Below are 25,004 nucleotides of genomic sequence, written 5' to 3' on the forward strand. Positions count from 1 at the left end.
GAATGAAAGCTGCTGTTCTACCTCCTCACCAGCCCTTAGTGTTGCCAGTGTTCTGGGTGTTGGCTGTTTAACACATGTATACCCATATGTCATTGTTATTTTAGTTTGCATTTCCTTGATGGCATATAATATGGAGCACATTTTCATAATCATTAATTGCCATCTTTGTATCCTCTTTGGTAAGATGTCTGTTCAGGTTTTTGACCCATTTTTTTTTAAATGGGGTTTTTGCTTACTATTGGGTTTTCGGAGTACTTTGTATATTTAGGATAACAAGCCTTTATGAGAAGTGCCTTTTGCAAATATTTTCTTCCAGTCTGGTTTATCTTCCCATTCTCTTGACATTGTCTTTCACATAGCAGAAGTTTTTTTATTTTAATGAAGTCCAGCTTATCAATTATGTCTTTGACTTCCCTGGTGGCTCAGATGTTAAAAGCATCTGCCTTTTAACAGGAGACCCGGGTTCAATCCCTGGGTCAGGAAGAGCCCCTGGAGAAGGGAATGGCAACCCACTCCAGTACTCTTGCCTGGAAAATCCCATGGACGGAGGAGCCTGGTAGGCTACAGTCCATGGAGTCGCAAAGAGTCGGACACAACTGAGCGACTTCACTTTCACTGTGTCCTTGATGTTGTATCTAAAAGGCACCACCAGACCAAGATTGGTTTTGAGTTCTTTTTTGTGATGGGTGTTAAGATCTGTGTCTTTTTGTTTTTGTTCTGCATATGGATTGCCAGTTGTTCTGGGATCATTTCTTGAGCGGGTAAAAAAAGAATACTGTCTTTGCTCCATTGTATTGCCTTTGCTTTTTGGTCAAAGATCAGTTGACTGCGTTTATGTGGGTCTTTCTGAGCTCTCTATTCTGTTCCATTGATCTGCTGGGTTGGGCAAAAAGTTCACTGACCAACCCAGTATTTTGTCTTTTCTTTCTCAAATACAATACCACACTGCCTTGATTACCGTAGCTTTTACAGTAAGTCTTGAATTTGGGTAGTGTCAGTCCTCCAACTTTGTTCTGTTTCAGTATTGTGCTAGCTATTCTGAATCTTTTGCCTCTCCATAGAAACTTTAGAATGGGTTTGCTGACATCCACAAAATAAGTTGCTAGAAATTTATTTGGGATTGCACTGAATCTATAGATCAAAATGGGAAGAACTGACATTTTGACAGCACTGACTGTCCCTGTCAGTGAACATGGAATATCTTTCCACTTACTCTGATTTTGTTCATCAGAGTTCTCCAGTTTTTCTTATATAGATTTTCTATATGTTCTGTTATAGATTTATACCTGTTTCATTTGTGGGATGCTAATGTCTCATTCTTAAAGTTCTGTTAAGTTGTAATCAATTCACTCACCATACAACTTATCCAATCCATTTAAAGGTACAAGTTAGTGGTTTTTTTAAATTATGTTCAAAGATATGACACTATGCCTACAGTCAATTCTAGAACATTTTCATCACCTCTAGAAGTATACCTTTCAGCTCTCCATCTTGATTCTTGAGAAAGATATTTCTGAAGATACAGAATACTGGTCTAGGAATCACTTTTCCTAGGCACATTGAAGGTATCATTCTACAGGCTTCCACTGTCAGCCTTACTGCATCTCTTTTGAATGTAATCTGTCTCCCATATTTGGCCAAAGGGGAGGCTTTCCTATTATGGTCTACCCAGTGTGGAGGGGTCTAAGCTTGCTCTTCTGCCCCACAAGCTCCCAACAGCAGATGAAGCCAGAGGTTTCTGCACACCAGTGGAGCAGTAGTCTCACCACTCTCCTTACTTCTCAAGGGTATCTCTTCATTTAGATTTTGGCCTGATGGTTCTTTACTATCTTGCCAGCACATCCTTACTTTAAAAAATATTTTACCTACCGCCTTACATTGTTTTCAATGAGATAATCAATATGGCTACTAAACTTGCCATATTACCAGTAAAACAGCATCAGAACAATATTCATAAATCTGAACTAACAGGCTCAAATAAAATCTAATTTATGAAAACAAGATTTCTACTCAAGGGCTGCTTCTTGGGAACTGATCTCCGAGTGATATGAGATCTGTGTATTCAGATACTAAGAGGATTTAGAGTACACATTTAGAACTTCAGCGGTGAGTTTTGTTGCCCATGTAAGTGAATAAATAGAGCTTATACAGGACAAGTGGAACTTTTCTAATGAAAATCTCATTGCCATTTTTTCCCAAGGACTTGATGACTAAATTATAGTCACAGTATAATTCAGTCATGCTGGCTGGCCCATGGCATCTCCCCGCTGTTAGCCACGCTGCCAGTGGACCAGACAGCACATAAGCAGGTCTGGCAAGGGGATGAGGAAATTTGTGCACAAATCCAGGGTTAAATTAAACTAATTAAACACACCTAGTTGAAAGTTACAAGCATGGGCAATGTCTTCTCTGTACATTTTTCTTTAAAATTTTTTTTTTAATTTTACTTTACTGTATTGGTTTTAAAGAAAGCTAAAACTCAAACTTTTAGGTTCAAAATTGGACATTTAACTCTATCTACATCATAAGCCTTTCCTTAAAGAGGCAGCTTCTGACTACTTAACCAGTGTCTTCCCAGCCTCTCCCAGCCCCACCAGGCTTCTCTTTGCTACACATTCTTTTCTTTCTTTGGTTTTGTTTCCCAATGTTAGGATCTTTTTTTTTTTTTTAACAATAACAAAAATGCATCATATTACAAGTAAAGCTACTCTATTCCTGAATTGTACCCCTTGGAGGGGGGCCCTGGGCCACAAATGAAAGTAAAGGGAGTTTATTAGCGCTCCTTCTCTTCTTTGCTGAGCCCTGAACTCCAAATTCTGTGTCTCCCTACCTTTGAGTAATGCTCAAAATTCTCCAAGCCAGGCTTCAGCAATACGTGAACCATAAACTTCCCGATGTTCAAGCTGGTTTTAGAAAAGGCAGAGGAACCAGAGATCAAATCAACTTTCGCTGGATCATCGAAAAAGCAAGAGAGTTCCAGAAAACCACCTACTTCTACTTTAAAGACTATGCCAAAGCCTTTGACTGTGTGGATCACAATAAACTGTGAAAAATTCTGAAAGAGATAGGAATACCAGACCACCTGACCTGCCTCTTGAGAAACCTGTATGCAGGTCAGGAAGCAACAGTTAGTACTGGACATGGAACAGACTGGCTCCAAATTGGGAAAAAAGTATGTTGAGGCTGTATATTGTCACCCTGCTTCTTTAACTTATATGCAGAGTACATCATGAGAAACACTGGACTGGAAGAAGCACGAGCTGGAATCAAGATTGCTGGGAGAAATATCAATCACCTCAGATATGCAAATGATACCACCCTTATAGCAGAAAGTGAAGAGGAACTAAAAAGCCTCTTGATGAAAGTGAGAGAGGAGAGTGAAAAAGTAGGCTTAAAGCTCAACATTCCGAAAATGAAGATCATGGCATCTGGTCCCATCACTTCATGGGAAATAGATGGGGAAACAGTGGAAACAGTGTCAGACTTTATTTTTTGGGGCTCCAAAATCACTGCAGATGGTGATTTTAGCCATGAAATTAAAAGACGCTTACTCCTTGGAAGAAAAGTTATGACCAACCTAGATAGCATATTCAAAAGCAGAGACATTACTTTGCCGACTAAGGTCCGTCTAGTCAAGGCTATGGTTTTTCCTGTGGTCATGTACGGATGTGAGAATTGGACTGTGAAGAAGGCTGAGCGCTGAAGAATTGATGCTTTTGAACTGTGGTGTTGGAGAAGACTCTTGAGAGTCCCTTGGACTGCAAGGAGATCCAACCAGTCCATTCTGAAGGAGATCAGCCCTGGGATTTCTTTGGAAGGAATGATGCTAAAGCTGAAACTCCAGTACTTTAGCCACCTCACGCGAAGAGTTGACTCATTGGAAAAGACTTTGATGCTGGGAGGGATTGAGGGCAGGAGGAGAAGGGGACGACAGAGGATGAGATGGCTGGATGGCATCACTGACTCGATGGACATGAATCTGAGTGAACTCCAGGAGTTGGTGATGGACAGGGAGGCCTGGCGTGCTGCGATTCATGGGGTCGCAAAGAGCTGGACACGAATGAACTGACTGACTGACTGACTGATACCTTTGAGACTGCCAAAACTCCTGTTCAGCTCTTTAGCCTAGCTGCCTCTCCTTTGAAATCAACAAAGGGCAAAGTAGCAACAAAGGACCACCTACTTGAGATTGTATTCTTTCTGCCACTTGAATCATTCAGACTCCAGTCCCTCAGTCATTCTTCAACACCTTCAAACAGTTTTATAAATATTTTGTCTAACATTTCTTGTTAGCATGGAGTTTGGTCTGAAAAAAACTAACCCATCATTGCTGGAAGGAGAAATTATGCTGAAGAGATTTAAATCAGATCACAGTCATAACATTATTTTATCCATGCATATTTCAGTTTGTATCTCTGAAAAATGTGGGCATGTCCTTACAATGCCATTGCATGTTCCAATTTCCTAGACTGACTCAGAAACGTCTTTATAGTTATTTTGAGTTAAAATGAAAAAGGTCTACAAATTACCTTTGACTGTTGTATCTCTTTAATCTAGAGTCTTCTTCTCTGCCACCTTTTTCTTTACATGCCATGGACCTACTGAAGATCCTGGGTGACGATGGTTCTGTAAAACTTCCCATATTTTGAATTTAGCTGGTTGCTTTTATTTGTTCCTCTACCAATTGTTTTTCCTGTGAAATGGAATTTTATGGGCTTGATTAAATTTCTTTTTTTTTTTTTTTTGTCAAAGATCCTTTATAGGTGGTACAAAATTTTACTGTGTCAGCTCAGACAGCAGGTAATGTCTGGCTATCCCATGTTAGTGATGCAAAGATTGATGACTGGGTTCAGATGGTAACAACCTTACACACTGTAAAATTTTCCATCATTCTTTGATCTATTGGTTTCATCTAGTGATACACTTTACGTGGATTAGTTATTTCTTCAAGAGTTGCAAAATGCAGATTTTTCTAATTCAATTATTAGAATTAGATTTCACATTTATCAGCTAAAATTCATACTAATACATTATAGCTACTTGATTACACTAAAATAGTTTATATAGTTAAGCTCTTATTTTAAATCCAGTAATGCATTTTATATCAGTTCTAAAAAAAAAAAAAGTCCTAACAATAAGTGGTTTTTGCTGCCATACGAATGTTAGAACTGCTGCCTGTAGTGAAGAAATGTGACTTGTAATTGCATCACATGGGAAAAGTTCAGCAAGACCAACAACATAGTTCCTGCCATCAGGTGTGTTTTTCTCTATCCCCTTTTAATTTGAGACATTCCAGTTCCCTGACCCAAAGCCTTCTGGGAGAATATGGCAGCAAGATCTTGGTGCTTATAGGTCTTAGTTAAACTAGCATGTGCTGCTGCTTTTCTCTTGCTTGTTTAAACACCTTCCTTCCTATACACTTCTTCACCACAGAAACACCAAGGGCACTTTTTCCTTTCTGGGCCCAGCATCCTGGACCATGATTGCTAGCATTATACCCATGAAAAGAAAATTCATAATACCAAACAGGCAGAATGCCTGGCTGAAGGAAAGTTTTGTTATTATACAGTCTGCTTGTGTTTTTGTGGCAGCATTTTGATTTCTGAATCATGGAGTCAACTCTGCCTGCCAGACCTCAGCAGGTCTCCAGGCCCTATCCAGTCAGCTGCAGAACATCTTTTAGTTCAGATCCTTCTCTTCTGTTCTCACCACCACCATCCTGCCTCAGGTCTCTCTGCCTCTAGAGTCTCACCTTCCCAGTCAAACTCCTGTTTTAGTCCTTGGGCATCCTTCATTCCTTCTCTGGTTCAGGCCCTCAGCCTGGCCTTGATTCTGTGATTGAAGACCTCTTGCAGGCCTCCTCCCTCCTCATCACTGTCACATGCGGAAAGCTGATGAAAGCCGTGCCTTGGGTAGAGAACTTCTCCCAGCAGGAGTGAGCTTCACCAGTTTTCCCTGGGGTGCTATTCCGGCAAGTAATCATGATACTTATTCCATATGTCAGCTGGGAGGCCTCCAGAAACAACCCAGGCACAGGCATAGCACCCCTGCCAGAGCTGCAAGGCTGCTCCATAAATACTTATGTGGAAGTCCCCCTCCCAGACACTTCCTTATCCTCTCCTGATTAAACTCCACTTCGTTTTTTAATATCTTTAAGCAACCAGAGCAGGTACCTGTCATGGAGTAATTATATGCACCACTTTCTCTGCAACCATAGAACCCAAGATTTTCTTTGCTTCTGCTAACTGACATGACAGACATCCACTGAATAGAATGATTATTAGTATGAAATTACTTTTTGGCCTTTAAATTTAATTATGTCACATTCATAGCAATAAAATAAAGTTCCAAATCCAGGTGTGCTTTTCAAGGAAAGCGTCCAAGGCAATTAAGCACAGGGCAATGGCGTCCTAAACTTAAGCCTTTTGTCCAGGGATCTTAAAATCTTTTCCACACAAGTAGATAATGATGTTCGTTTTGTAAGGGGGAGAGGTGACGTGACTGATCTCTTGGCAGGCTCAGTAGATGAAGGAAAAGCCAGGACCCAGGTGTCACCTTTGTTTCCCTCCGTCCCCTCCCTTTTTAGTTCTTTAAAAGAAACATAGCCAACATTCTATTAATTTAAACACCTCCCTCTCTTGGGTACTGCTTTCCATTTCTTTAAGAGCCTGAATGAACAAAGTTTCTATATCACATTTCATGTGGGCAAGAGCTGAGGTTCAGGGCTAGGGAATGGTGTGCAGATAGTATACTAACTGGAGAACATATGTGTCTCTTGATAAATCCACCTCACAGTAGAGCCTAAATGTGGGTTCTATGACGTGTTCATAAATGAAATGCAGAACAGCGCTCGGCACATGGCAAGCCCTGTGTAAGTCATGACTTCTAGGATTACCTTTTGGAGGCCTACAGGCAAGTACCTGTGGTCTCTGGCCAGGCAGCATCTGGAATGCACCTTCACTCACACCACTCAACAGCAAGAATGCATTTCCACTCCCCGCCCACCACCAAGACAAGCCTTCCCAGATCCCAGGGAGCCCCACTGAAGTGCCCTGTTCCCCTCCTCCAGGAAACCTTCCCTGATCCCACCAACCATCATAACTCTCCTCTTTGTAACTCCTGAGTCATTTTCTCAGTTCATTCCACACACTTGAACTGACCATTGCTGTGTACTAAGGCATGCTCTATCCTGTGATATTTTGAAACTGTTGTATGAATGTCTGTCTTGTGTCTAATGGGATTATGAGCCTCGAGGGAAAAGATCACATATATACAGTGTACTCTCTCCTCCAGCCCTAGAATCGATCTTACTCATACAGCAGGAGCCCAGGAGACTCTCTGGATAGATGATGTAGGAGGAAGAAGAGGCCGAACTGTTCACATTTTGTTGAATCTAATATAGTAAGTTCTTGTTGAGTCAAGGTGAAATAACACTGGGTCTGAAACATAGTCCTGGGTTTTCATGCTTCAGTCCACTGCAACACTGTGTTCTATTCCACTGTGGGTGAAGGAGGTCAAGTATGTGTGGAGTTCTTACACGCAGGACGTGGTGGCCAACACAGATGGGGTGTCTGAATCCAAAGCTCTGGATCCAGTGATGATGGAATGAATACACAGGGGCAGTGAGAAAGGTGGGCTGCGATGAAGGATAGACTCTGCAGCTGAGACTCAGAGGACTCTGTGGTGAAAAGGAGGGTTGTGGGCATATCACTGATTTACTTAACCATTATATACTGAGAGGCGAGCTTCTGGTCCAAGGCTTCCCGGGTGCTGGAGCTTCTCTTAGCGTTTAGTAGAGAGGCATTCCAGTCCCGTCTCTTTCCCCGAATGCAGAAGGCATTCCAGGGAGCAGGAGACCAGCAGTGAGCTTCCTCCCTCAGCATTGCGTTCCCAAGGCTGCAAAGCTGATTCTGCTTAGTGGCTCGTTGACAGTCACAGCCAGCATTCGCTCCCATTTTTGTATTCTCCTGATGAAATGCTGACTGCATGGGTGAGAGCTACTCACACTGCTTGCCATTTGTTTTCTTCCAGGATTTTTTACCCAGGAAACCATCCCGTCAGAGGTGTGCAGATAATGAAAGTCGGCAAACTGCAGTTACACCAAGGCATGTTTCCTCAAGCAATGAAGAACCTGAGGCTGGTGAGTGTACCAAAATCACACACAGTTCTTTCTGCCTGTTGATGGATATCACAAGGAAGGGGCCTACCAACTCTATACCAGTGTGCAGACACAGGCATTAATACATACACATGCCCATAAATGTTAAAAAAAAATCATTGGAGTGTTTGCCAATTTCTATGACAGTGGGCATAAACATGCCCACTGTCACTGAGTTTAAACTACTAATGTCAAATCAACCAGTTCACAAAACTCAGAAAAAGTAACAATTAACTCTTACTAACTGGTGCGAACTGACCTCAGACACCCCTGTACCCATCTGTCTCCATGCCTCCGGCCCACAGAACAGAGTCTAAATCTGCAGACCCTTGACCACCTGTCTGAGGACCACCTTCACAGCCTCCTCACCTCCAGCCTCCCTTCCGACCTCCACACACACACACACATTACAGACAGTGTACACAGAGACACTCACCAGTGCCCAAGGCATGCTCACACTTAGGTCCTTTCAAAGCTGTTTCCTCAGCCTTAAATGCCCTTTCCCCAACCCCCTGGGCTTGGTATAACTCTCCTGACCCTTTAAAGCCCACTGGAATGCTGTCTTCTCCCTGACCTTCTGCAGTCTGCTCATTCTGTCAGCTGAGCCCTCACCACACAGCAGCACAAATACCTGATGCTGCTCCCCTCAGGAGACTGCAAGGTCTCTGTGTGTCTATTTTGAAACCAGCTCAGCATCAAGCAAAGAACCTGGGACTCAGGAAGTATTCACTGTTGGAAAAAGAAGGGAGAGGTCAGTACAATCCTTGCAATAAATGCAAAGAGACCAAGTGGGAGAACTGGGTTCATGTTGGGATGTGATGTAAAGGATGACACCTGTGCTCACCCTCTCTAGGCGCCTCCACTGCCACCAAGGCCCAGGGCTCTATGCTGTCCTGACCTCTCCACTCTGGCAGAGCTTCCAAAAGCAGAGCTCATATGCTCCTCTGGTTGAGGCACTGGACTGGTGGCTTGTACGGAGAACTGGTGTGTGGGGCTTCAGGGGCAGCACCTTCCCGAGGTCCTCTGGGCCATGATGCCCTTGTCTGCAGAAGAGTGGAGAGACTCAGGCCCTGAAATGGGATCTCTCAGGGAGTGTCTAGGGGCTGGTTGTCCACATTTAGATGAGAAAAATAACAAATGCCTAAGGGATACTTTCATATCATCATGTTATCCTGCCGCTGGCCTTACAAATAGCTGAGAAAGACAAAGAAGAAAAAGGAAAGATACCCAACTGAATGCAGAGTTCCAGAGAAGAGCAAGGAGAAAGCCTTCATAAGTGAACAATCCAAAGAAATAGAGGGAAAGACTGGAGATCTCATCAAGAAAATTAGAGACACCAAGGGAATATTTCATGCAAAGACAGGCACAATAAAGGAAAGAAATGGCAAGGACCAAACAGAAGAGATTAAGAAGAGGTGGCAAGAATACATAGAAGAACTATACAAAAAAGATCTTAATGACAGATAACCATGATGGTGTGATCACTCACCTAGAGCCAGACATCCTGAAGTGAGAAGTCAATCAGGCCTTAGGAAGCACTACTACAAACAAAGGCATTGGAGATGATAGAATTCCAGCTGAGCTATTCAAATCCTAAAAGATGATGCTGTTCACGTGCCTCACTCAATATGGCAGGAAATTTGGAAAACTCAACAGTGGCCACAGGACTGGAAAAGGTCAGTTTTCATTCCAATCCCAAAAAAGGTCAATGCCAAAGAATGTTCAAATTACACACACTATCAAGGTAACACTCAAAATTCTCCAAGCCAGGCTTCAACAGTACATGAACTGAGAACTTCCAGATGTTCAAATTGGATTCAGAAAAGGCAGAGGAACCACAGAGCAAATTGTCAACATCGCTTGGGTCATAGAAAAATCAAGGAAATTCCCAAAAACATCTACTTCTGCCTCACTGACTATACCAAAGCCTTTGACTGTGTGGATCACTACAAACTGTGGAAAATTCTTAAAAGAGATGGGAATAGCAGACCACCTTACCTGCGTCCTAAGAAACCTGTATGCAGGACAAGAAGCAACAGTTAGAACTGGACACAAAACAATGGACTGTTCCAAATTGGGAAAGGAGTACGACAAGGCTGTACATTGTCACGCTGTTGGTTTAACTTCTGTGCAGAGTACATCATGTGAAATGGTGGGCTGGATAAATCACAAGCCGGAATCAAGACTGCCAGGAGAAAAATCAATAACCTCAGATATGCACCACCACCCTAATGGCAGAAATCGAAGAGGAACTAAAGAGCTTCTTGATGAAGGTGAAAAAGGAGCGTGAAAAACCTGGTTTAAATCTCAACATTCAAAAAATGAAGATCATGGCATTCAATCCCATCACTTCATGGCAAATAGATGGGGAAAAAATGAAAACAGTGACAGACTTTATTTTCTTGGGTTCTAAAGTCACTACAGATGGTAACTGCAGGCGTGAAATTAAAAGACACTTGCTCTTTGGAAGAAAAGTTATGACAAACCTAGACAGCATATTAAAAAGCAGAGATATCACTTTGCCAACAAACGTCTGTATAGTCAAACTATGGTTTTTCCAGTAGTTATGTTTGGATGTGAGAGTTAGACCATAAAGAAGGCTGACTGCCTAAGAATTGATACTTTCAAACTGTGGTGCTGGAGAAGACTCTTGAGGGTCCCTTGGACAGTAAGGAGATCAAACCAGTCAATCCTAAAGGAAATCAGTCCTGAATATTCATTGGAAGGATGATGCTGAAGCTGAAACTCCAATCCTTTGGCCACCTGATGGGAAGAGCAGACTCACTGGAAAAGACCATGATGCTGGGAAAGATTGAGGGCAGGAGGAGAAGCGGGTGACAGAGGATGAGATGGTTGGATGGCAGCACTGACTCAGCGGACATAAGTTTGGGCAAACCCAAGAAGACAGAGAAGGACAGGGAAGCCAGTCATGCTGCAGTTCACTGCAGACACAACTTAGCGACTGAGCAATAAGAACAAAGGGATACTCAAAAGCGACATTCCCTTATGCTGGTTTTTGTTGAATACCAGCCCTGTTGTCTTTTCCTGATCTCTAAGTGACATCAACAGGAAGAATCCTAGGATTCCTGAAGGCACGCATCACTTCCTATTTTATTCACCTGGTCTGACATCTTTATCCAGACTGACAGAAGAACACTGGAAGGTTTTTCAGAAGAACTTTCCTTTTCTGCTCTGGTGAATGGTGGTCAGCCAGTCAAATCAGCTGGGCAGAAAATGTTTATTGAGGGTCTACCATATGAATGTTCTCCCACAAAAACTTTCTGGAGGAAATTTTCCAAGTGTATGATGTGACCTAACCAAGGGTCACCTCCAAGTAGGTATTTTACAGATAATCAAATTAATCCTTTATGTCTCATGGGACTAGAGAGTATTAATCCTGCTCATGCATACATGAATGCTCCTCATGACGGCCATCTGAGGCCAGTGGGCCAGGCATTCTCATGGCCATGTGAAAACCAAAGGAGCTAAGGCTTAGAGTCCCACTGAGGCACAGCCAGGTCTAGTTTGTCCAGTTTAATCTAACACATATGGACCTGTGCTGGCCATTTACTAGCAGAGTAAGATTCTGTTCACCCAATTCCAGCATGCAGTAGGGGTTTTCCCCCATCAACAAACATCTCTCAGACACCAGCTGGGTGTCGTACAAGTCAACTCAACTCTGACACTGTCTATCTGGAGGTGGCATCAGATTCCACAGCCCACAAGAGCCTCTTCCACTTCAGATGCCAGTCACAAGCCCGGGCTGTCATACAGGCTTCAGACTGACTGGCTACAGCTTGAGGGTTCCAAGGATCCCACCATGGCCTTGATTAGTTTGCCAGAGCAGCTCATAGGACTCCAAGAAACATTTTACTTACTAGATCACCCATTTATTATAAAAGGCTGTACATCAGGAGCAGCCAGATGAAAGGGATGCATACAGGGCAGGGCACTGGAAAAGGGCAAGGAGGTGCCAGGCCCCTTCCGAGTACACCACTTTCCTCAATTCTCCATGTGTTCACCAACCCAGAAGCTTTCACATTCTATCCTTTAGGGTTTTTATGAAGACTTCATTAGAGACTCATGATTGATTAAATCATTGGTCACTAGTGACTGATTCAACCTCCAGCTCCTCTTCCCTCAGAGATCAGGGGTTGGACTGAAAGTTCCAACCTTCTATTCACATGGTTATCCTAGCAACCAGCCCCCACATTTTAGGTGCTTCTAAAAGTCATCTTATTAAAATAACAAGAGACACCCTGATCATCTTCCTCACTTAGGAAATTCCAAGGGTTTTAGGAGCTCGGTACCAGAAACAGGGATGAAGACCAAGTGTATATTTCTTATTATATATCACAGTGTCACACAGAAAGATGGCCGACACACATCCATCTTTTTGCAAATTCACAGGACCTGAGTCTAGAAGCAGGTCAGTTTCGTTCTGCAGAAAGACTCTCCTCCTGAGGTTTCTCAGGGCTCAGGTGACCCAGAGAAAGGAAAAGAAAGATATATATATACTTGCCTTTTAAAATTTAGGTTCGTGGACTTCCCTGGTGCACAGTGGATAAGAATCTGCCTGCCAACACAGGGGACACAGGTTGGATCCCTGATATGGGAAGATCTCACATGCTACAGAACAACAAAGCCCATGCACCACAACTTCTGAGCCTCTGCTCTAAGGCCCATAAGCCACAGTTACTTAACCTGTGAGATGCAACTATTGAAGGCTGTGAGCCTAGGGACTGCTCCCTAACAGGAGAGGCCACTGTAATAAGCCTGAGCAGTGCAACGAAGAGTAGCCCCCACTCTCTGCAAGAGAAAGCCCTTGCACAGCAATGAAGACCCAGTGCAACCAAAATAAATACACATTTTTAAAAAATAAACTGATGTTCTTTTTAGACTGGCACCCCTAGATATTCTTTCTTAGAAACTCTAGAAATAATAGGACGGAAGAAAGAGTTTGAATAACGGTTCCAAAGGCTGAGTTTGGAACAAAAATGAGAAAAGCTTCAGAAACAAAAATGCGTTACAGATTCAATTAGGCCCAGCCTCCTCCAGGAAAGGAATCCATTTAGCCCAGCTCTGATTTGGTTTAGGCCCCCGTCTCCACTGGGCTCAGCTGAAATTCTTGTGATTGCTGCCACAGGACAGCCCTGGGGTCCCCTCACAGTACCTCCCTCCTGCTTTGTCCTGTCTCTAATCTATTTTCATTTCTTTCCATTTATTTCTAAGAAGAATTTTGTTAGGACTAATTTGACTTCTTAGACCTTAAGGGCAACCGTCCTCATCTGGGCTGTCTTATCAGGAAGCCTGCTGCTTTTCTGTGAGCTCTGCACACTGCCAACTCCCTCACCCTGGCTAGACTAGCTGCCTTGTTAGCAGTGCCTTGTTAACTGAACTCAGAAGGAGAAAGTCAGACTTCACCCCCCTCAATAGCCACTTTTATTGAGACGTAAATTATACTGTAATGCTTTTTCTCTTCTCATTTCGTATGTTGAAGCATCTTGAGGATCTTTTAAGCTTTTCCTGGACCTGAATAGGGAGCACAGGCTCAGTCCCACACAGAGCTCCTCTCACACCCACACAATTATGAGCTATTTCAACACATTCAAGGAAAGCTCCAAGCACAAGCTGGTGTGTGTCTACTCCAGACTGCACCCTGATTTCAAGTCCTCCCCCATAAATGGATGATTTAGAGCCTGCAAATCTATTGTTCCCCTTTCTTAATCTGCTACAATGATTCTTAACCTCTCCGGTCATGTTCTTATTTTTGAATTGTGTGAGAACCACTGACTCACCAGAGATAATGTACACACATAGATATATATAGTGGGGAAAGGGGATATAGGGACCACCTGAAGACTCTCTATGGACTTTCTCTAGGCTAGCAGTCTCTAGGTTAAAAAAATCTCTCCTCTAAGTGTGTATCATCACACATGTAGACAGATGGAAAGGACATGGGGAGGACAAGAAGGTGTGCAGAGATGAGGTGCCATAGCCAGTGACACCTTCAAAGAGGAGTCTGACAGTCTCTGACTCTGGTGCTTATGACAGGCCCCTACTAACCTGAAACAGGAAATAGTAGTTTCAAGAGTACGTCTCTCAACCAAGAAAGGAGAAGAGAATGATCCTAAAATGAAAGCATAGTGATTAAGTTGCATTTAAGGAAACAAATAGAAATTTACCTATCAGAAAGTATAATCCCAGCAGTGACAAGCAGCCAAGTGAGGAACCTGGACTTGTACCTCTACCAGGCAGCAACAAGGTATCATCCACCATACTCCTGTTGAAGCAATAGTGGAGAAAGCCAGCTAAAACAGAAAGTTGACATAAAATTCAGAATCTCAGTGTCATACTCACAATGTCCAGGTTTCAGTTGAAAATCACTCACCATAAGAAAGACAAAGATTATAATCTTGATTGAAAAAAAAGACAATCAATAGATGCCAACTCAGAGATAATAGATTTTAGACTTATCTGACAAAGATTTTAAAACCCGTGATAAATATGCTTAAATAGTAATCACAAACATCCTCAAAACAAATGAAAAAACAGAATACTGCAGCAAAGAAATTAACACAGAAGAAGCAAACAGAAATTTAAAAGCTGATAAATACAACTGCCAAAATATACAGACTGGAGCTTAACAACAGAACAGAAAGAAGAATGAATTAATGAACTTGAAGACAGAGCAATATAAGCTGTCCAATCAAAAAAAACAGAGATAAAATGACTAAGAAATTCAGCAAAGCAGGAGGATATACATTAACATACAAAAGTCAGCAGTGTTTAATTACACTTAGAGGGAACAATGCCAAAAGAAACTTAAGAAAACAGTTCTACTTGTAATTGCATCTAACCACTTCAGCATTCTTGCCTTGAGAACCACATGAACAGTATGAAAGGCAAAAAGATATGGCACTGAAAGATGAAACCCCAGGTCAATAGGTGTTCCACATGCAACTGGAGAAGAGCAGAGAAATAGCTCCAGAAGGAATGAAGAGGCTGAGCAAAAGCAGAAATGACGCCCAGCTGTGGATGTGTCTGGTGGAGAAAGTAAACTCAGATGCTGTAAAGAATAATGTTGCATTCGAATCTGGAATGTTAGGTCCATGAGTCAAAGTAAATTGAAAGTGGTCAAACAGGAGACGGGAAGGGTAAACATGGACATTTCAGGAATCAGTGAACTGAAATGGATGGGAATGGGTTAATTTAATTCAGGTGACCATTATATCTACTACTGTGGGCAAGAATCTCTTAGAAGAAATGGAGTGGCCCTCACAGTCAACAAAAGAGTCCAAAATGCAGTACTTGGGTGCAATCTCAAAAACATCCAAATGATCTCAGTTCATTTCCAAGGCAGCCCATTCAACATCAAGGTAATCCAAGTCTATGCCCCAACCAGTAATGCTGAAGAAGCTGAAGTTGAACAGTTCTATGAAGATTTACCAGACCTTCCAGAACACCAAAAAAAGATGTCCTTTTCATCATAGGGGATTGGAATGCAAAAGTAGGAAAGCAAGAGATACCTAGAGTAACAGCCAAGTTTGGCCTTGGAGTACAAAATGAAGCAGGGCAAAGGCTAACAGTTTTACCAAGAGAAGGCACTGGTCATAGCAAACAACTTTTTCCAACGACACAAGAGAAGACTCTACACATGGACATCACCAGATGGTCAACACCAAAAACAGACTGATTGCATTCTTTGCAGCTGAAGATGGAAAATCTCTATACAGTCAGCAAAAACAAGACCGGGAGCTGACTGTGGCTCAGATCATGAACTCCTTATTTCAAAATTCAGACTTAAATTTAAGGAAGTAGGTAAAACCACTAGGCCATTCAGGTGTAACATAAATCAAGTCCCTTATTATTATACAGTGGAAGTGACAAATAGATTCAAGGAACTAGATCTGATAGAGTACCTGAAGAACTATGTATGGAGGTTTCTAACACTGTACAGGAGGTGGTAATCAAAACCATTGCCAAGAAAAAGAAATGCAAGAAGGCAAAATGGTTGTCTGAGGAAACCTTGCAAATAGCTGAGAAAAGAAGAGAAGCAAAAGGGAAGGGAGAAAAAGGAAAGGTACACCCATCTGAATGCAGAGTTCCAAAGAGTAGCAAGGAGAGATAAGAAAGCCTTAAGTGAACAATGCAAAGAAATAGAGGGAAGCAATAGAATGGGAAAGACTAGCGATCTCTTCAAGAAAATTAGAGATCCAAGGGAACATTTCATAAAAAGATGGGCACAATAAAGGACATGAAAGGCATTAACCTAATAGAAGCAGAAGATATTAAGAAGAGGTGGCAAGAATACACAGAAGAACTATACAAAAAAGGTCTTAATGACCCAGACAACCATGATGGTGTGGTCATGCACCTAGAGCCAGACATCCTAGAGTGTGAAGCCAAGTGGGTCTTCAGATGCATTACTAGGAACAAAGCTAGAGGAGGTGATGGAATTTCTGCTGTGCTAGTTCAAATCCTGGAAGATGATGCTGTGAAAGTGCTGCACTCAATATGGAAGCAAATTTGGAAAACTCAGCAGTCGCCACAGGACAGGAAAAGGTCAGTTTTCATTCTAATCCCAAACAATGTTCAAATTACCATACAGCTGCACTCATTTCACATGCTGGCAAGGTAATGCTCGAAATCCTTCAAGCTAGGCTTCAACAGTACATGAACCAAGAACTTCCACATGTACAAGATGGATTTAGAAAAGGCAGAGGAACCACAGATCAAATCGCCAACATCCACTGGATCACAGAAAAAGCAAGAAAATTCCAGAAAAAAACATCTACTTCTGATTGCTGACCACGCTAAAATCTTTGACTGTATGGATCACTACAAACTGTGGAAAATTCTTAAAGAGATGGGAATAGCAGACCACCTTAGCTGCCTCCTGAGAAACCTGTATGCAGGTCAAGAAGCAACAGCTGGAATCGGACATGTAACAATGAACTGGTTCAAAATTTGGAAAGGAGTACATCAAGGCTGTATTTTGTCATCCTGCTTATTTAACTTATGTAGAGAGTTCATCATGAGAGATGCCAAGCTAGATGAATCACAAGCTGGAATCAAGATTGTTGGCAGAAATATCAATAACTTTAGATATGCAGATGACACCACCCTAATGGCAGAAAGTGAAGAGGAACTAAAGAGCCTCTTGATGAAAGTGAAAGAGGAGAGTGAAAAAGCTGGCTTAAAACTCAACATTCAAAAAACTAAGATCATGGCATCCAGTCCCATAATTTCATGGCAAACAGATGGGGAAACAATGGAAACAGTGACAGACATTATTTTCTTGGGCTCCAAAATCACTGCAGATGGTGACTACAGCCATGAAATTAAAAGATGCTAGCTCCTTGGAAGATAAGCTATAACAGACCTAGACAGCATATTAAAAAGCAGAAACATAACTTTGCTGACAAAGGTCTGTATAGTCAAAGCTATAATTTTTCCAGTAGTCATGTACGGATTTAAGAGTTGAACCATAAAGAAGGCTGAGCGCTGAAGAATTGATGCTTTTGAACTGTGGTGCTGGAGAAGACTTGAGAGTCCCTTGGACAGCAAGGAGAGTTAACCAGTCAATCCTAAAGGAAATCAACCCTGAATATTCACTGGAAGGACTGATTTTGAAGCTCTAATACTTTGGCCACCAGATGCGAAGAACTGACTCATGGAAAAGACCCCGAGGCTGGGAAAGATTGAGGGCAGGAGGAGAAGGGGATGAACGAGGATGATGTGGCTGGATGGTATCATCAACTCAATGGACATGAGTTTGAGCAAAGTCTGGCAGATGGTGAAGGACAGGGAAGCCTGGCGTGCTGCAGTCCATAGGTTCGCAAAGAGTGAGACATGACTGAGTGACTGAACATCAACAGCAAACAAAATAAAATACTGAGGAATTAACCAAGAATATAGGAGACTATACACTGAAAAGTACAAAACACTGCTGAAAAAAATAAGACAACACAAACAGAAAACATCCCATGTTCATGATCAAAAGACTTATTACTGTTAATAAGTACCTAAAGCACATTTAATAGTACCTAAAGCAACCTATAGTTTCAGTGAAATCTCTTGTCAAAAGCCCAATGACATTTTTTTTTTAAGAAATGGAAAGGTTCATATGAAAGTTCAAGGAACCCTAATAGCATAACAATTTTGAAAAAAAAAAGTTGGAGGACTCATACTTTTTGATTTTGAAATTTACTGTAAGACTGCGGTAATCAAAACAAGGTGGGACTGGGATAAAGACAGCCATGAAGGCCAATAGGATACACTAGAGAGCTGAGAAATACACTCTCATATATATGTCAAATGACTGTTGACAGGAGTGACAAGACTACTCAGTGCAGAAAGGACAGTCTGTTGAACAAATGGTGCTGCGGAAACTGGATATCCACATGCAAAAAAATGAAGATAGATCCTCACCTAATACTATATTAAAAAGAGTAATACATGGGTTAGACTTAGTATAAGAGCTAAAACTACAAAACTCTTAGAAGAATACACAGAGGAAAAGCTTCATGATACTGAATTTGGCAATGGTTTCTTTGAATATGGCACCAAAAGCACAGGCAACAAAGAAAAAATAGACAAGCTGAATTTCATCAACATTAAAAATGTGCACCAAAAGACAAGATCAACAGAGTAAATAGTAAAAATCAACAGGCAACCCATAGAATGGAATAAAACATTTGCAAATCACATTTCTGGCAAGTGGTGAACACCCAGAATACAGAGAGAATGCCTAAATTTCAACAACAACATCAAAACAGTGCAGTTCAAAAACAGGCAAAGGATTTGAATAGACATTTCTCCAAAAAACATATACAACCAGCCAAAAAGCATATAAGAAATAAGCTTACCATCGCTAATCATTAGGGAAATGCAAACCAGAATCGATGAGATACTACTTTTCACCCACTAGGATAGCTAGTATTAAAAAAGAAAGAAACACACAGAAGGGGAACAAGTATTGGTATAGATGTGGAGAAACTGGAACCCTTGCATATTACTGACAGGACTACAAAATGGAAAAGCCACTGTGGAAAACATTATAACAGTTCCTAAAAAATGTGAAACATAGAATGACTATTTGATCCAGCAATTACACCTCTGGTTATGTACACAAAAGTATTGAAAGCAGGGACTTCAATAGATATTTGTACACCAGTGTTCATAGCAAGGCTTATTAACAACAGCTAAAAGGTGGAAAAACCTAAATGTCCATGGATGGTGAGTAGGTTAAAGCTGGAATATACATGAGATATTATTCAGCCTTAAAAGTGAAACTACATGGATGAAACTTGTTGAACATTGCGTGCATGCTAAGTCACTTCAGTCGTGTCTGACTCTTTGCAATCCCATGGACTGTAGCCCACCAGGCTCCTCTGTCCATGAGATTCTCCAGGCAAGAATACTAGAGTTGGTTGCCATGCCCTTCTCCAGGGGATCTTCCTGACCCAGGGATTGAACCTGTGTCTCCTGTAGCTCCTGCATTGCAGGCAGATCCTTTACGGCTGAGCCACCGAGGAAACCCCAAGTGAAATAAACCAGTCACAAGAAGACAAATGTTGTATGATTCCATTGATATGAGGTACCTAGAGTAGTCAAACACAGAGACAGAAAGTCGAATAGCGGTACCAAGGGCTTGAGAACGAAAGGAATAGAGAATGCTTATTTAGTGGGTATACAGCTTCAGTCTGGAATAATGCAGAAGTTCTAGGTATGGATAGTGGTAGTGGCTGCACAACAGTGTGAATGTAATTAATGCCACTGAAAATAAAATATCTACCTGCAGATTCAAGAAGCTAAGTGAATCCAAATAAGAAAAATCCAAGAAAATGCACATCAAGGCATTCTAGTCAAACTTCTGAAAACGATAAAGACAACAACAGTATCTTAAAAGCAGCAAGAGAAAAATGATACCTTGCCTATAGGAGAAAAACAATTTGAGTTACAGTGGCTTTCTCATTAGAAACCACCGAGGCCAAATGTACAGTGGCACATTTTTCAAGGACTTGAAGAAAAGAACTGTTAAGGCAAAAACCTGCATTCAGCAAAATAGCCTTCAAGAGTTAAGGGGAAATCAAAACATTCTCAGATGAAGGAAAACTAAGGGAATTTGTCCCCAGCAGACCTCTTCTAAAAGAATTGCTGAAGCATTTCTCTAAACAGAAAGGAAGTAATAAAAGCAGCAATCTTTGAACATCGGGAAGAAAGAACATGGTAAGCAAAAGTAAGGGTAAATGAAATAGACTTTAATTCTCCTCTTAAGTTTTTTAGCTAATCTTTGACAGTTGAAACAAAACGTATAACACTGTCTTCTGTGGTTCTAAATGTATATAGTGGAAATGTTTAGGACAATTATATTCAAAATAGGGGAGGATAAAAGACATAACGGGAGGTAAGGTTTCTTGAACTGGTAAAATGAGAACACCAGTAGAAGTGTGAAGAGATACCATACACAACTGAATATGTCTCTATTTGTGTATATATATGTCTCATTGCAAACGACCCTGATGCTGGGAAAGACTGAAGGCAAAAGGAGAAGGTGGAAGGATGAGATGAAAGGGTCAGTTAGCATCACCAACTCAACAGACATGAATTTGAGCAAACTCCAGGAGATAGGGGAGGACAGAGGACCAGGCATGCGGCAGTCCATGGGGTTGCAAAGAGTCAGACACAACTTAGCAACTGAACAATAACAACAATGTCTATGTCTGTATATAACACTTAGAGTAACCATTTAAAAACTACACAAATACACTCAAAAACATTACAGAATAGAATTCTTTTAAAAAGTTAGCTATCCATTGGAAATGAAAGAGAAAGAAAATAAAAGCAAAAAAAAAAATCAGAATAGACAAATTTTTCTAAATGGCAAACTTAAAACTCTAATATATTAGCGACATTATGTAAGTGATCTATGTAAGAAGTGTAAATTTCTTGTCTAAAATATACTAAATGACAGAGATTATTAGAATGGATTTTTTAATGATCCACCTATATGTTGTCTATAGGAAACTCACTTTAAATATAGTGATACAGGGAGGTTGAAAGTAAAAGGATGGAAAAAGATATACCATGAAAGAACCACTCATCAAAAGAAAGCTGGAATGGCTATATTAATATCAGATAAAGTAGACTTCATAGTAAAGAAAATGACCCTAGAGACACAGAAGGATATTATATGTTGGAAAAGGAGGTCAATTTATCAAGCAAACATATTAAAAGCAATCCTAAATGTGTATGCACTAAACAACCCAGTTGAAAACATGGGAAACAAAAACTAATAGAGCTAAAAGGAGATACAGGCAGTAGACTTACAGATACGCGTATAGCTGGGGATCAACACCCACTGTCAACAACAGACAGAAGAAAGGGACAGAAAATCAGCAAGGATATAGAAGAATTTAGCAACATCGCCAACCAACAGGATCCAATTGACATTTATAAAACTCCATCCAGCAGTAACAAAATACATGTTCTTTTTTAAGTACCCACAAAACATATACCAAGAAGGACCATATTCTGGGCCATAAAACAAGTCTCAATAAACGTAAAAGGATTCAGGTCATACATGGTAAATTCTCTAACTCCAATGGAGTTAAATTAGAAAACACTAACACACACACACACACCACAATATTTGGAAGCAAAACCAAATCAGCATCTCCTAGTTCTGTGTCTGTGACTTTGTCCACAGAATTGATCTAATCCAGTCTCCTCGTATTCAAATAAGGAAACCTAAGCTCAGGGAGGAGACATGATGTCTTCAGGCTCTCTCGGGTACTTAACAAATAAATACGCCTTGGATCAATTGATTAGTTCAACAGAGCAACACGAAGTCAACTCTTTCTGGAATAGCTACTCCCACTGGAAGACACACAGCTCAGCTCAGGACATCTGTCACCCCTTCTGGGCTCCCTCCTCTGGACACTCAGCACCTCTCGTCTCTCTTTGTCACACACTGTCCTTCTATAACCCTGTCTCCTGGTTGTGCCAAAGCTCCTCCCAGGGTAAAGGCCAAGTCTTACTCATTATAGCTGCTTAAACAGTATTTCACCCGCGATGCAGGAGACCTGGGTTTAATCCCTGGGTTGGGAAGTTCCCCTGGAGGAAGAGGGCATGGCAACCCCCTCCAGTATCCTTGTCTGCAAAACCCAGTGGACAGAGGGGACTGGCGGGCTACAGTCCATGCATCGCAAAGAGTCGGACACGACTGAGCGACTAAGCACAGCACAGACAATATTTAGTGTGTAGACCTTCTAAGGAAATTTTGCCTGCTAGGAGGACAGGTCCTTCCAGTGGGTCCTGTACAAAGTGTAGAGCACAATGAAGTTGCAAGGGTGCTGTGAGCTCAGGCAGGTCATCAAAAGCCTTGGGAGTCCCTGCTGCCCCTTGTGAAGGGCCCGTCGTGGCTCTGGAGCTTCCTGATGTGTTATGGGTCTGTCTTCTTACACGTCCAGCCCATGCCCACCACCCTCTACCCCACTACTCTGCTGTCATCCTGGATGGGCAGAGAAAAACATGCCTGCATTTCCCTCTCTTGTGATCTGACTGCAGAGGATTTTATCATGCATGCATTTCTTTTCCCTCTGATTTATATCCATATTTAAATCCTGCTTGGGGAAGTCATTTATTGGATTCCCTCAGGCTTTTGGGAGAGAGTATATGAGATCCTTGATAAGCTTAATATATTTTTATTAAAAATTAATAAGAAAGCTATATTGTTTGCAACTTTAAATTATAATTTGATTCAATTCATTTTATTTAATATATGACCACAGTTCTAAAATTACTTTTAAAAAAATGCTGTGATGAGATTGAAATCAGTTCTAGGGACCCTATCTTTTAAAGACTGCATCTTTACTCCTGAGTGAACCGCGCCTGTCAAGTGGCAGACAATCTGTGCTAGCATTCCTCCTGTGACATTTAGAGTCAGTTCACAGGGGCAGCAGCCCCCCTTGAAGGCTTCAAATAGGTCCTCAGTGGGAGATTACACCAGGCTCTTTTTAAATGCTACCATTAAAAAAATAAAATTTAATGGAAAGAGATAAGCTTTTCCCAGCACAGGCCAGCTCTGGTTTTATGCTTCCTTAATCTGTTTTACATACTGCTGCAGGAAATTAAATCAAAACCATTCTCTCCGACTTGTGTATGTGTGGCAGTTGGGCAGGGCTGAGAGAAGGGGAGACACAGAGCTACCAGAAACAATTATGCTGGTTTGTCAGAGATTTACTGAAACTTTGTCTGGGGGAGGGGAGCCCTCCTCTTCTTGCCAGGCTGAGGGGCTGTGGCCACCGCAGAGAGCCAGCCTGTGCTGACAGCTCCTTAAGGCTCCCTTCTGACATCACTGAGAATTGTGCCCCAGCTTACCTGGAGGCCCAGGTGGCATCCACGACAAGGACCAGATGTCCTACCTGACCAGGTGTGAGTTTTAGCTTCCTGTACATCCAAATTGACATATTACTCAACACACACAGAACACAGTCATCACCATATTTTGCACGTAACTAAATCCTATTTCTTTTTATTTTCTTTTCTTTCCCTCCTATCCCACCCATGGCTCTGAGAAAATTACAGTATTTACTGGTTCATCATATTTATATTTGGTTTTACCTTCTAGACAAACGATATGGACTTTTTTCCCAGGCTCTTCATATTGGTCCTCTGCTCCCAGCTATGCCCATTTCTGCTCCACTCCTAGCCACCCTTGTAGATAAGATCCTCTGCTCTTAGTATCTCGGATCTTACATATACACACCCAGGGACTGTCCCCACCCCACTTTTGCTTCCAGTGCTTCATTCATCACCAAATAAGAATGAAGGTCAAAACCAGCAGCAGCCTGACTAGGAAGACCTTCGTGGCCCCTCAAGGTGTTGCAGAAGTCACACCTCAGAGACCCTCCAGACCCTCTCCTTGGTCACTGCAGACTCTCAGCAGGGGAAGGCCACATAGCAGAGTCATGGAATGAACACTGGGTCCACCCTGGGGCCACTCTCAGGCCAGACATGAGGACATTGGACCAGATGGTCTTTATGGTGCTCCTGCAAGGGAACAGGCTGGGAGGTGTGGAAGTGAGGCTTTCCTTCGTGGCTGTGGCTCTGTGGGTCCTGAAGGGCTGCAGGGCCAGAAGCCCCCTGCTGGCACTGCCCTGTTGTGGGATGAGCAGGAACGAATGGGAAGACTCCAGATCAACCACCATGAACTCTGGCTCTTGAGGAGTAGGTCTTATTCTTAGAGCTGGAAGGGAGGAGACAGCGAAGCATATGACTGAAAGAATGGCAGTGAGGAAGGAAGCTACAGCTGTTAACAGGTCTGAAAACATGCAGACGGGCCTGACCCTGTCCGAGTGGTATGAAGGTGACTGTACTAGCCTCTGACTCAAGTCCCTGAGAAATATCTTCCGGGGCGGAACCTGGAGAAATACACAAGGAGGACAAAGAGAAGCTGCTCTGGGAGTCCTGAGAAACAAAGCCAGGCCCTCACCCTGCAGAGGAGAACTGGGAGGAGTGGGGAGGCGAGAGCCCCCACAGGTCAGGCTGGCCCTTCTCTGGCCCCCCTGTCCATGGGGTGGGGCAGAACAGTGTGACTCTTCCTGCAAAGAGCTTTTCAGGCAGTGCTCCTGGAGCATTCACTCCTTTTGTCAGATCACAAGTACATCTGGCCCTCTGTTGAGCAGAAGGGAGAACATGTAAGCAGCTTTTGAGTGAGAGAATTTCCCATGAAGGGCTTTAAGCATCTCTCCAGTCTCTGTCCAATCACGCTCTCCCATATGCCTCTGCCTCAGACCCTGAGATGTCCAGAACAATGGAGCACCAAGGGGGGTATGGG

At 42.2% G+C, this 25,004-nt stretch overlaps 1 protein-coding gene and 1 long non-coding RNA gene across 4 annotated transcripts in view; one reads left to right on the forward strand and one right to left on the reverse strand.

The window, feature by feature from the left end:
- SMYD3 (SET and MYND domain containing 3) overlaps positions 1-25,004 on the forward strand; it is a 756,573-nt gene that overhangs the window by 728,290 nt on the left and 3,279 nt on the right. For all 3 annotated transcript variants that reach the window (XM_069545497.1, XM_069545498.1, XM_069545499.1), the window contains one exon: positions 8,032-8,140. In XM_069545497.1, the coding sequence (XP_069401598.1) occupies positions 8,032-8,140 (109 nt within the window). The remainder of the gene's footprint in view (positions 1-8,031; positions 8,141-25,004) is intronic.
- Positions 1-25,004, reverse strand: part of LOC138416412 (uncharacterized) — a 69,638-nt gene that overhangs the window by 3,491 nt on the left and 41,143 nt on the right. The gene's annotated exons all lie outside the window — the stretch shown is intronic.

Source organism: Ovis canadensis, chromosome 12 (assembly GCF_042477335.2).
Source record: "Ovis canadensis isolate MfBH-ARS-UI-01 breed Bighorn chromosome 12, ARS-UI_OviCan_v2, whole genome shotgun sequence".
NCBI lineage: Eukaryota > Metazoa > Chordata > Mammalia > Artiodactyla > Bovidae > Ovis > Ovis canadensis.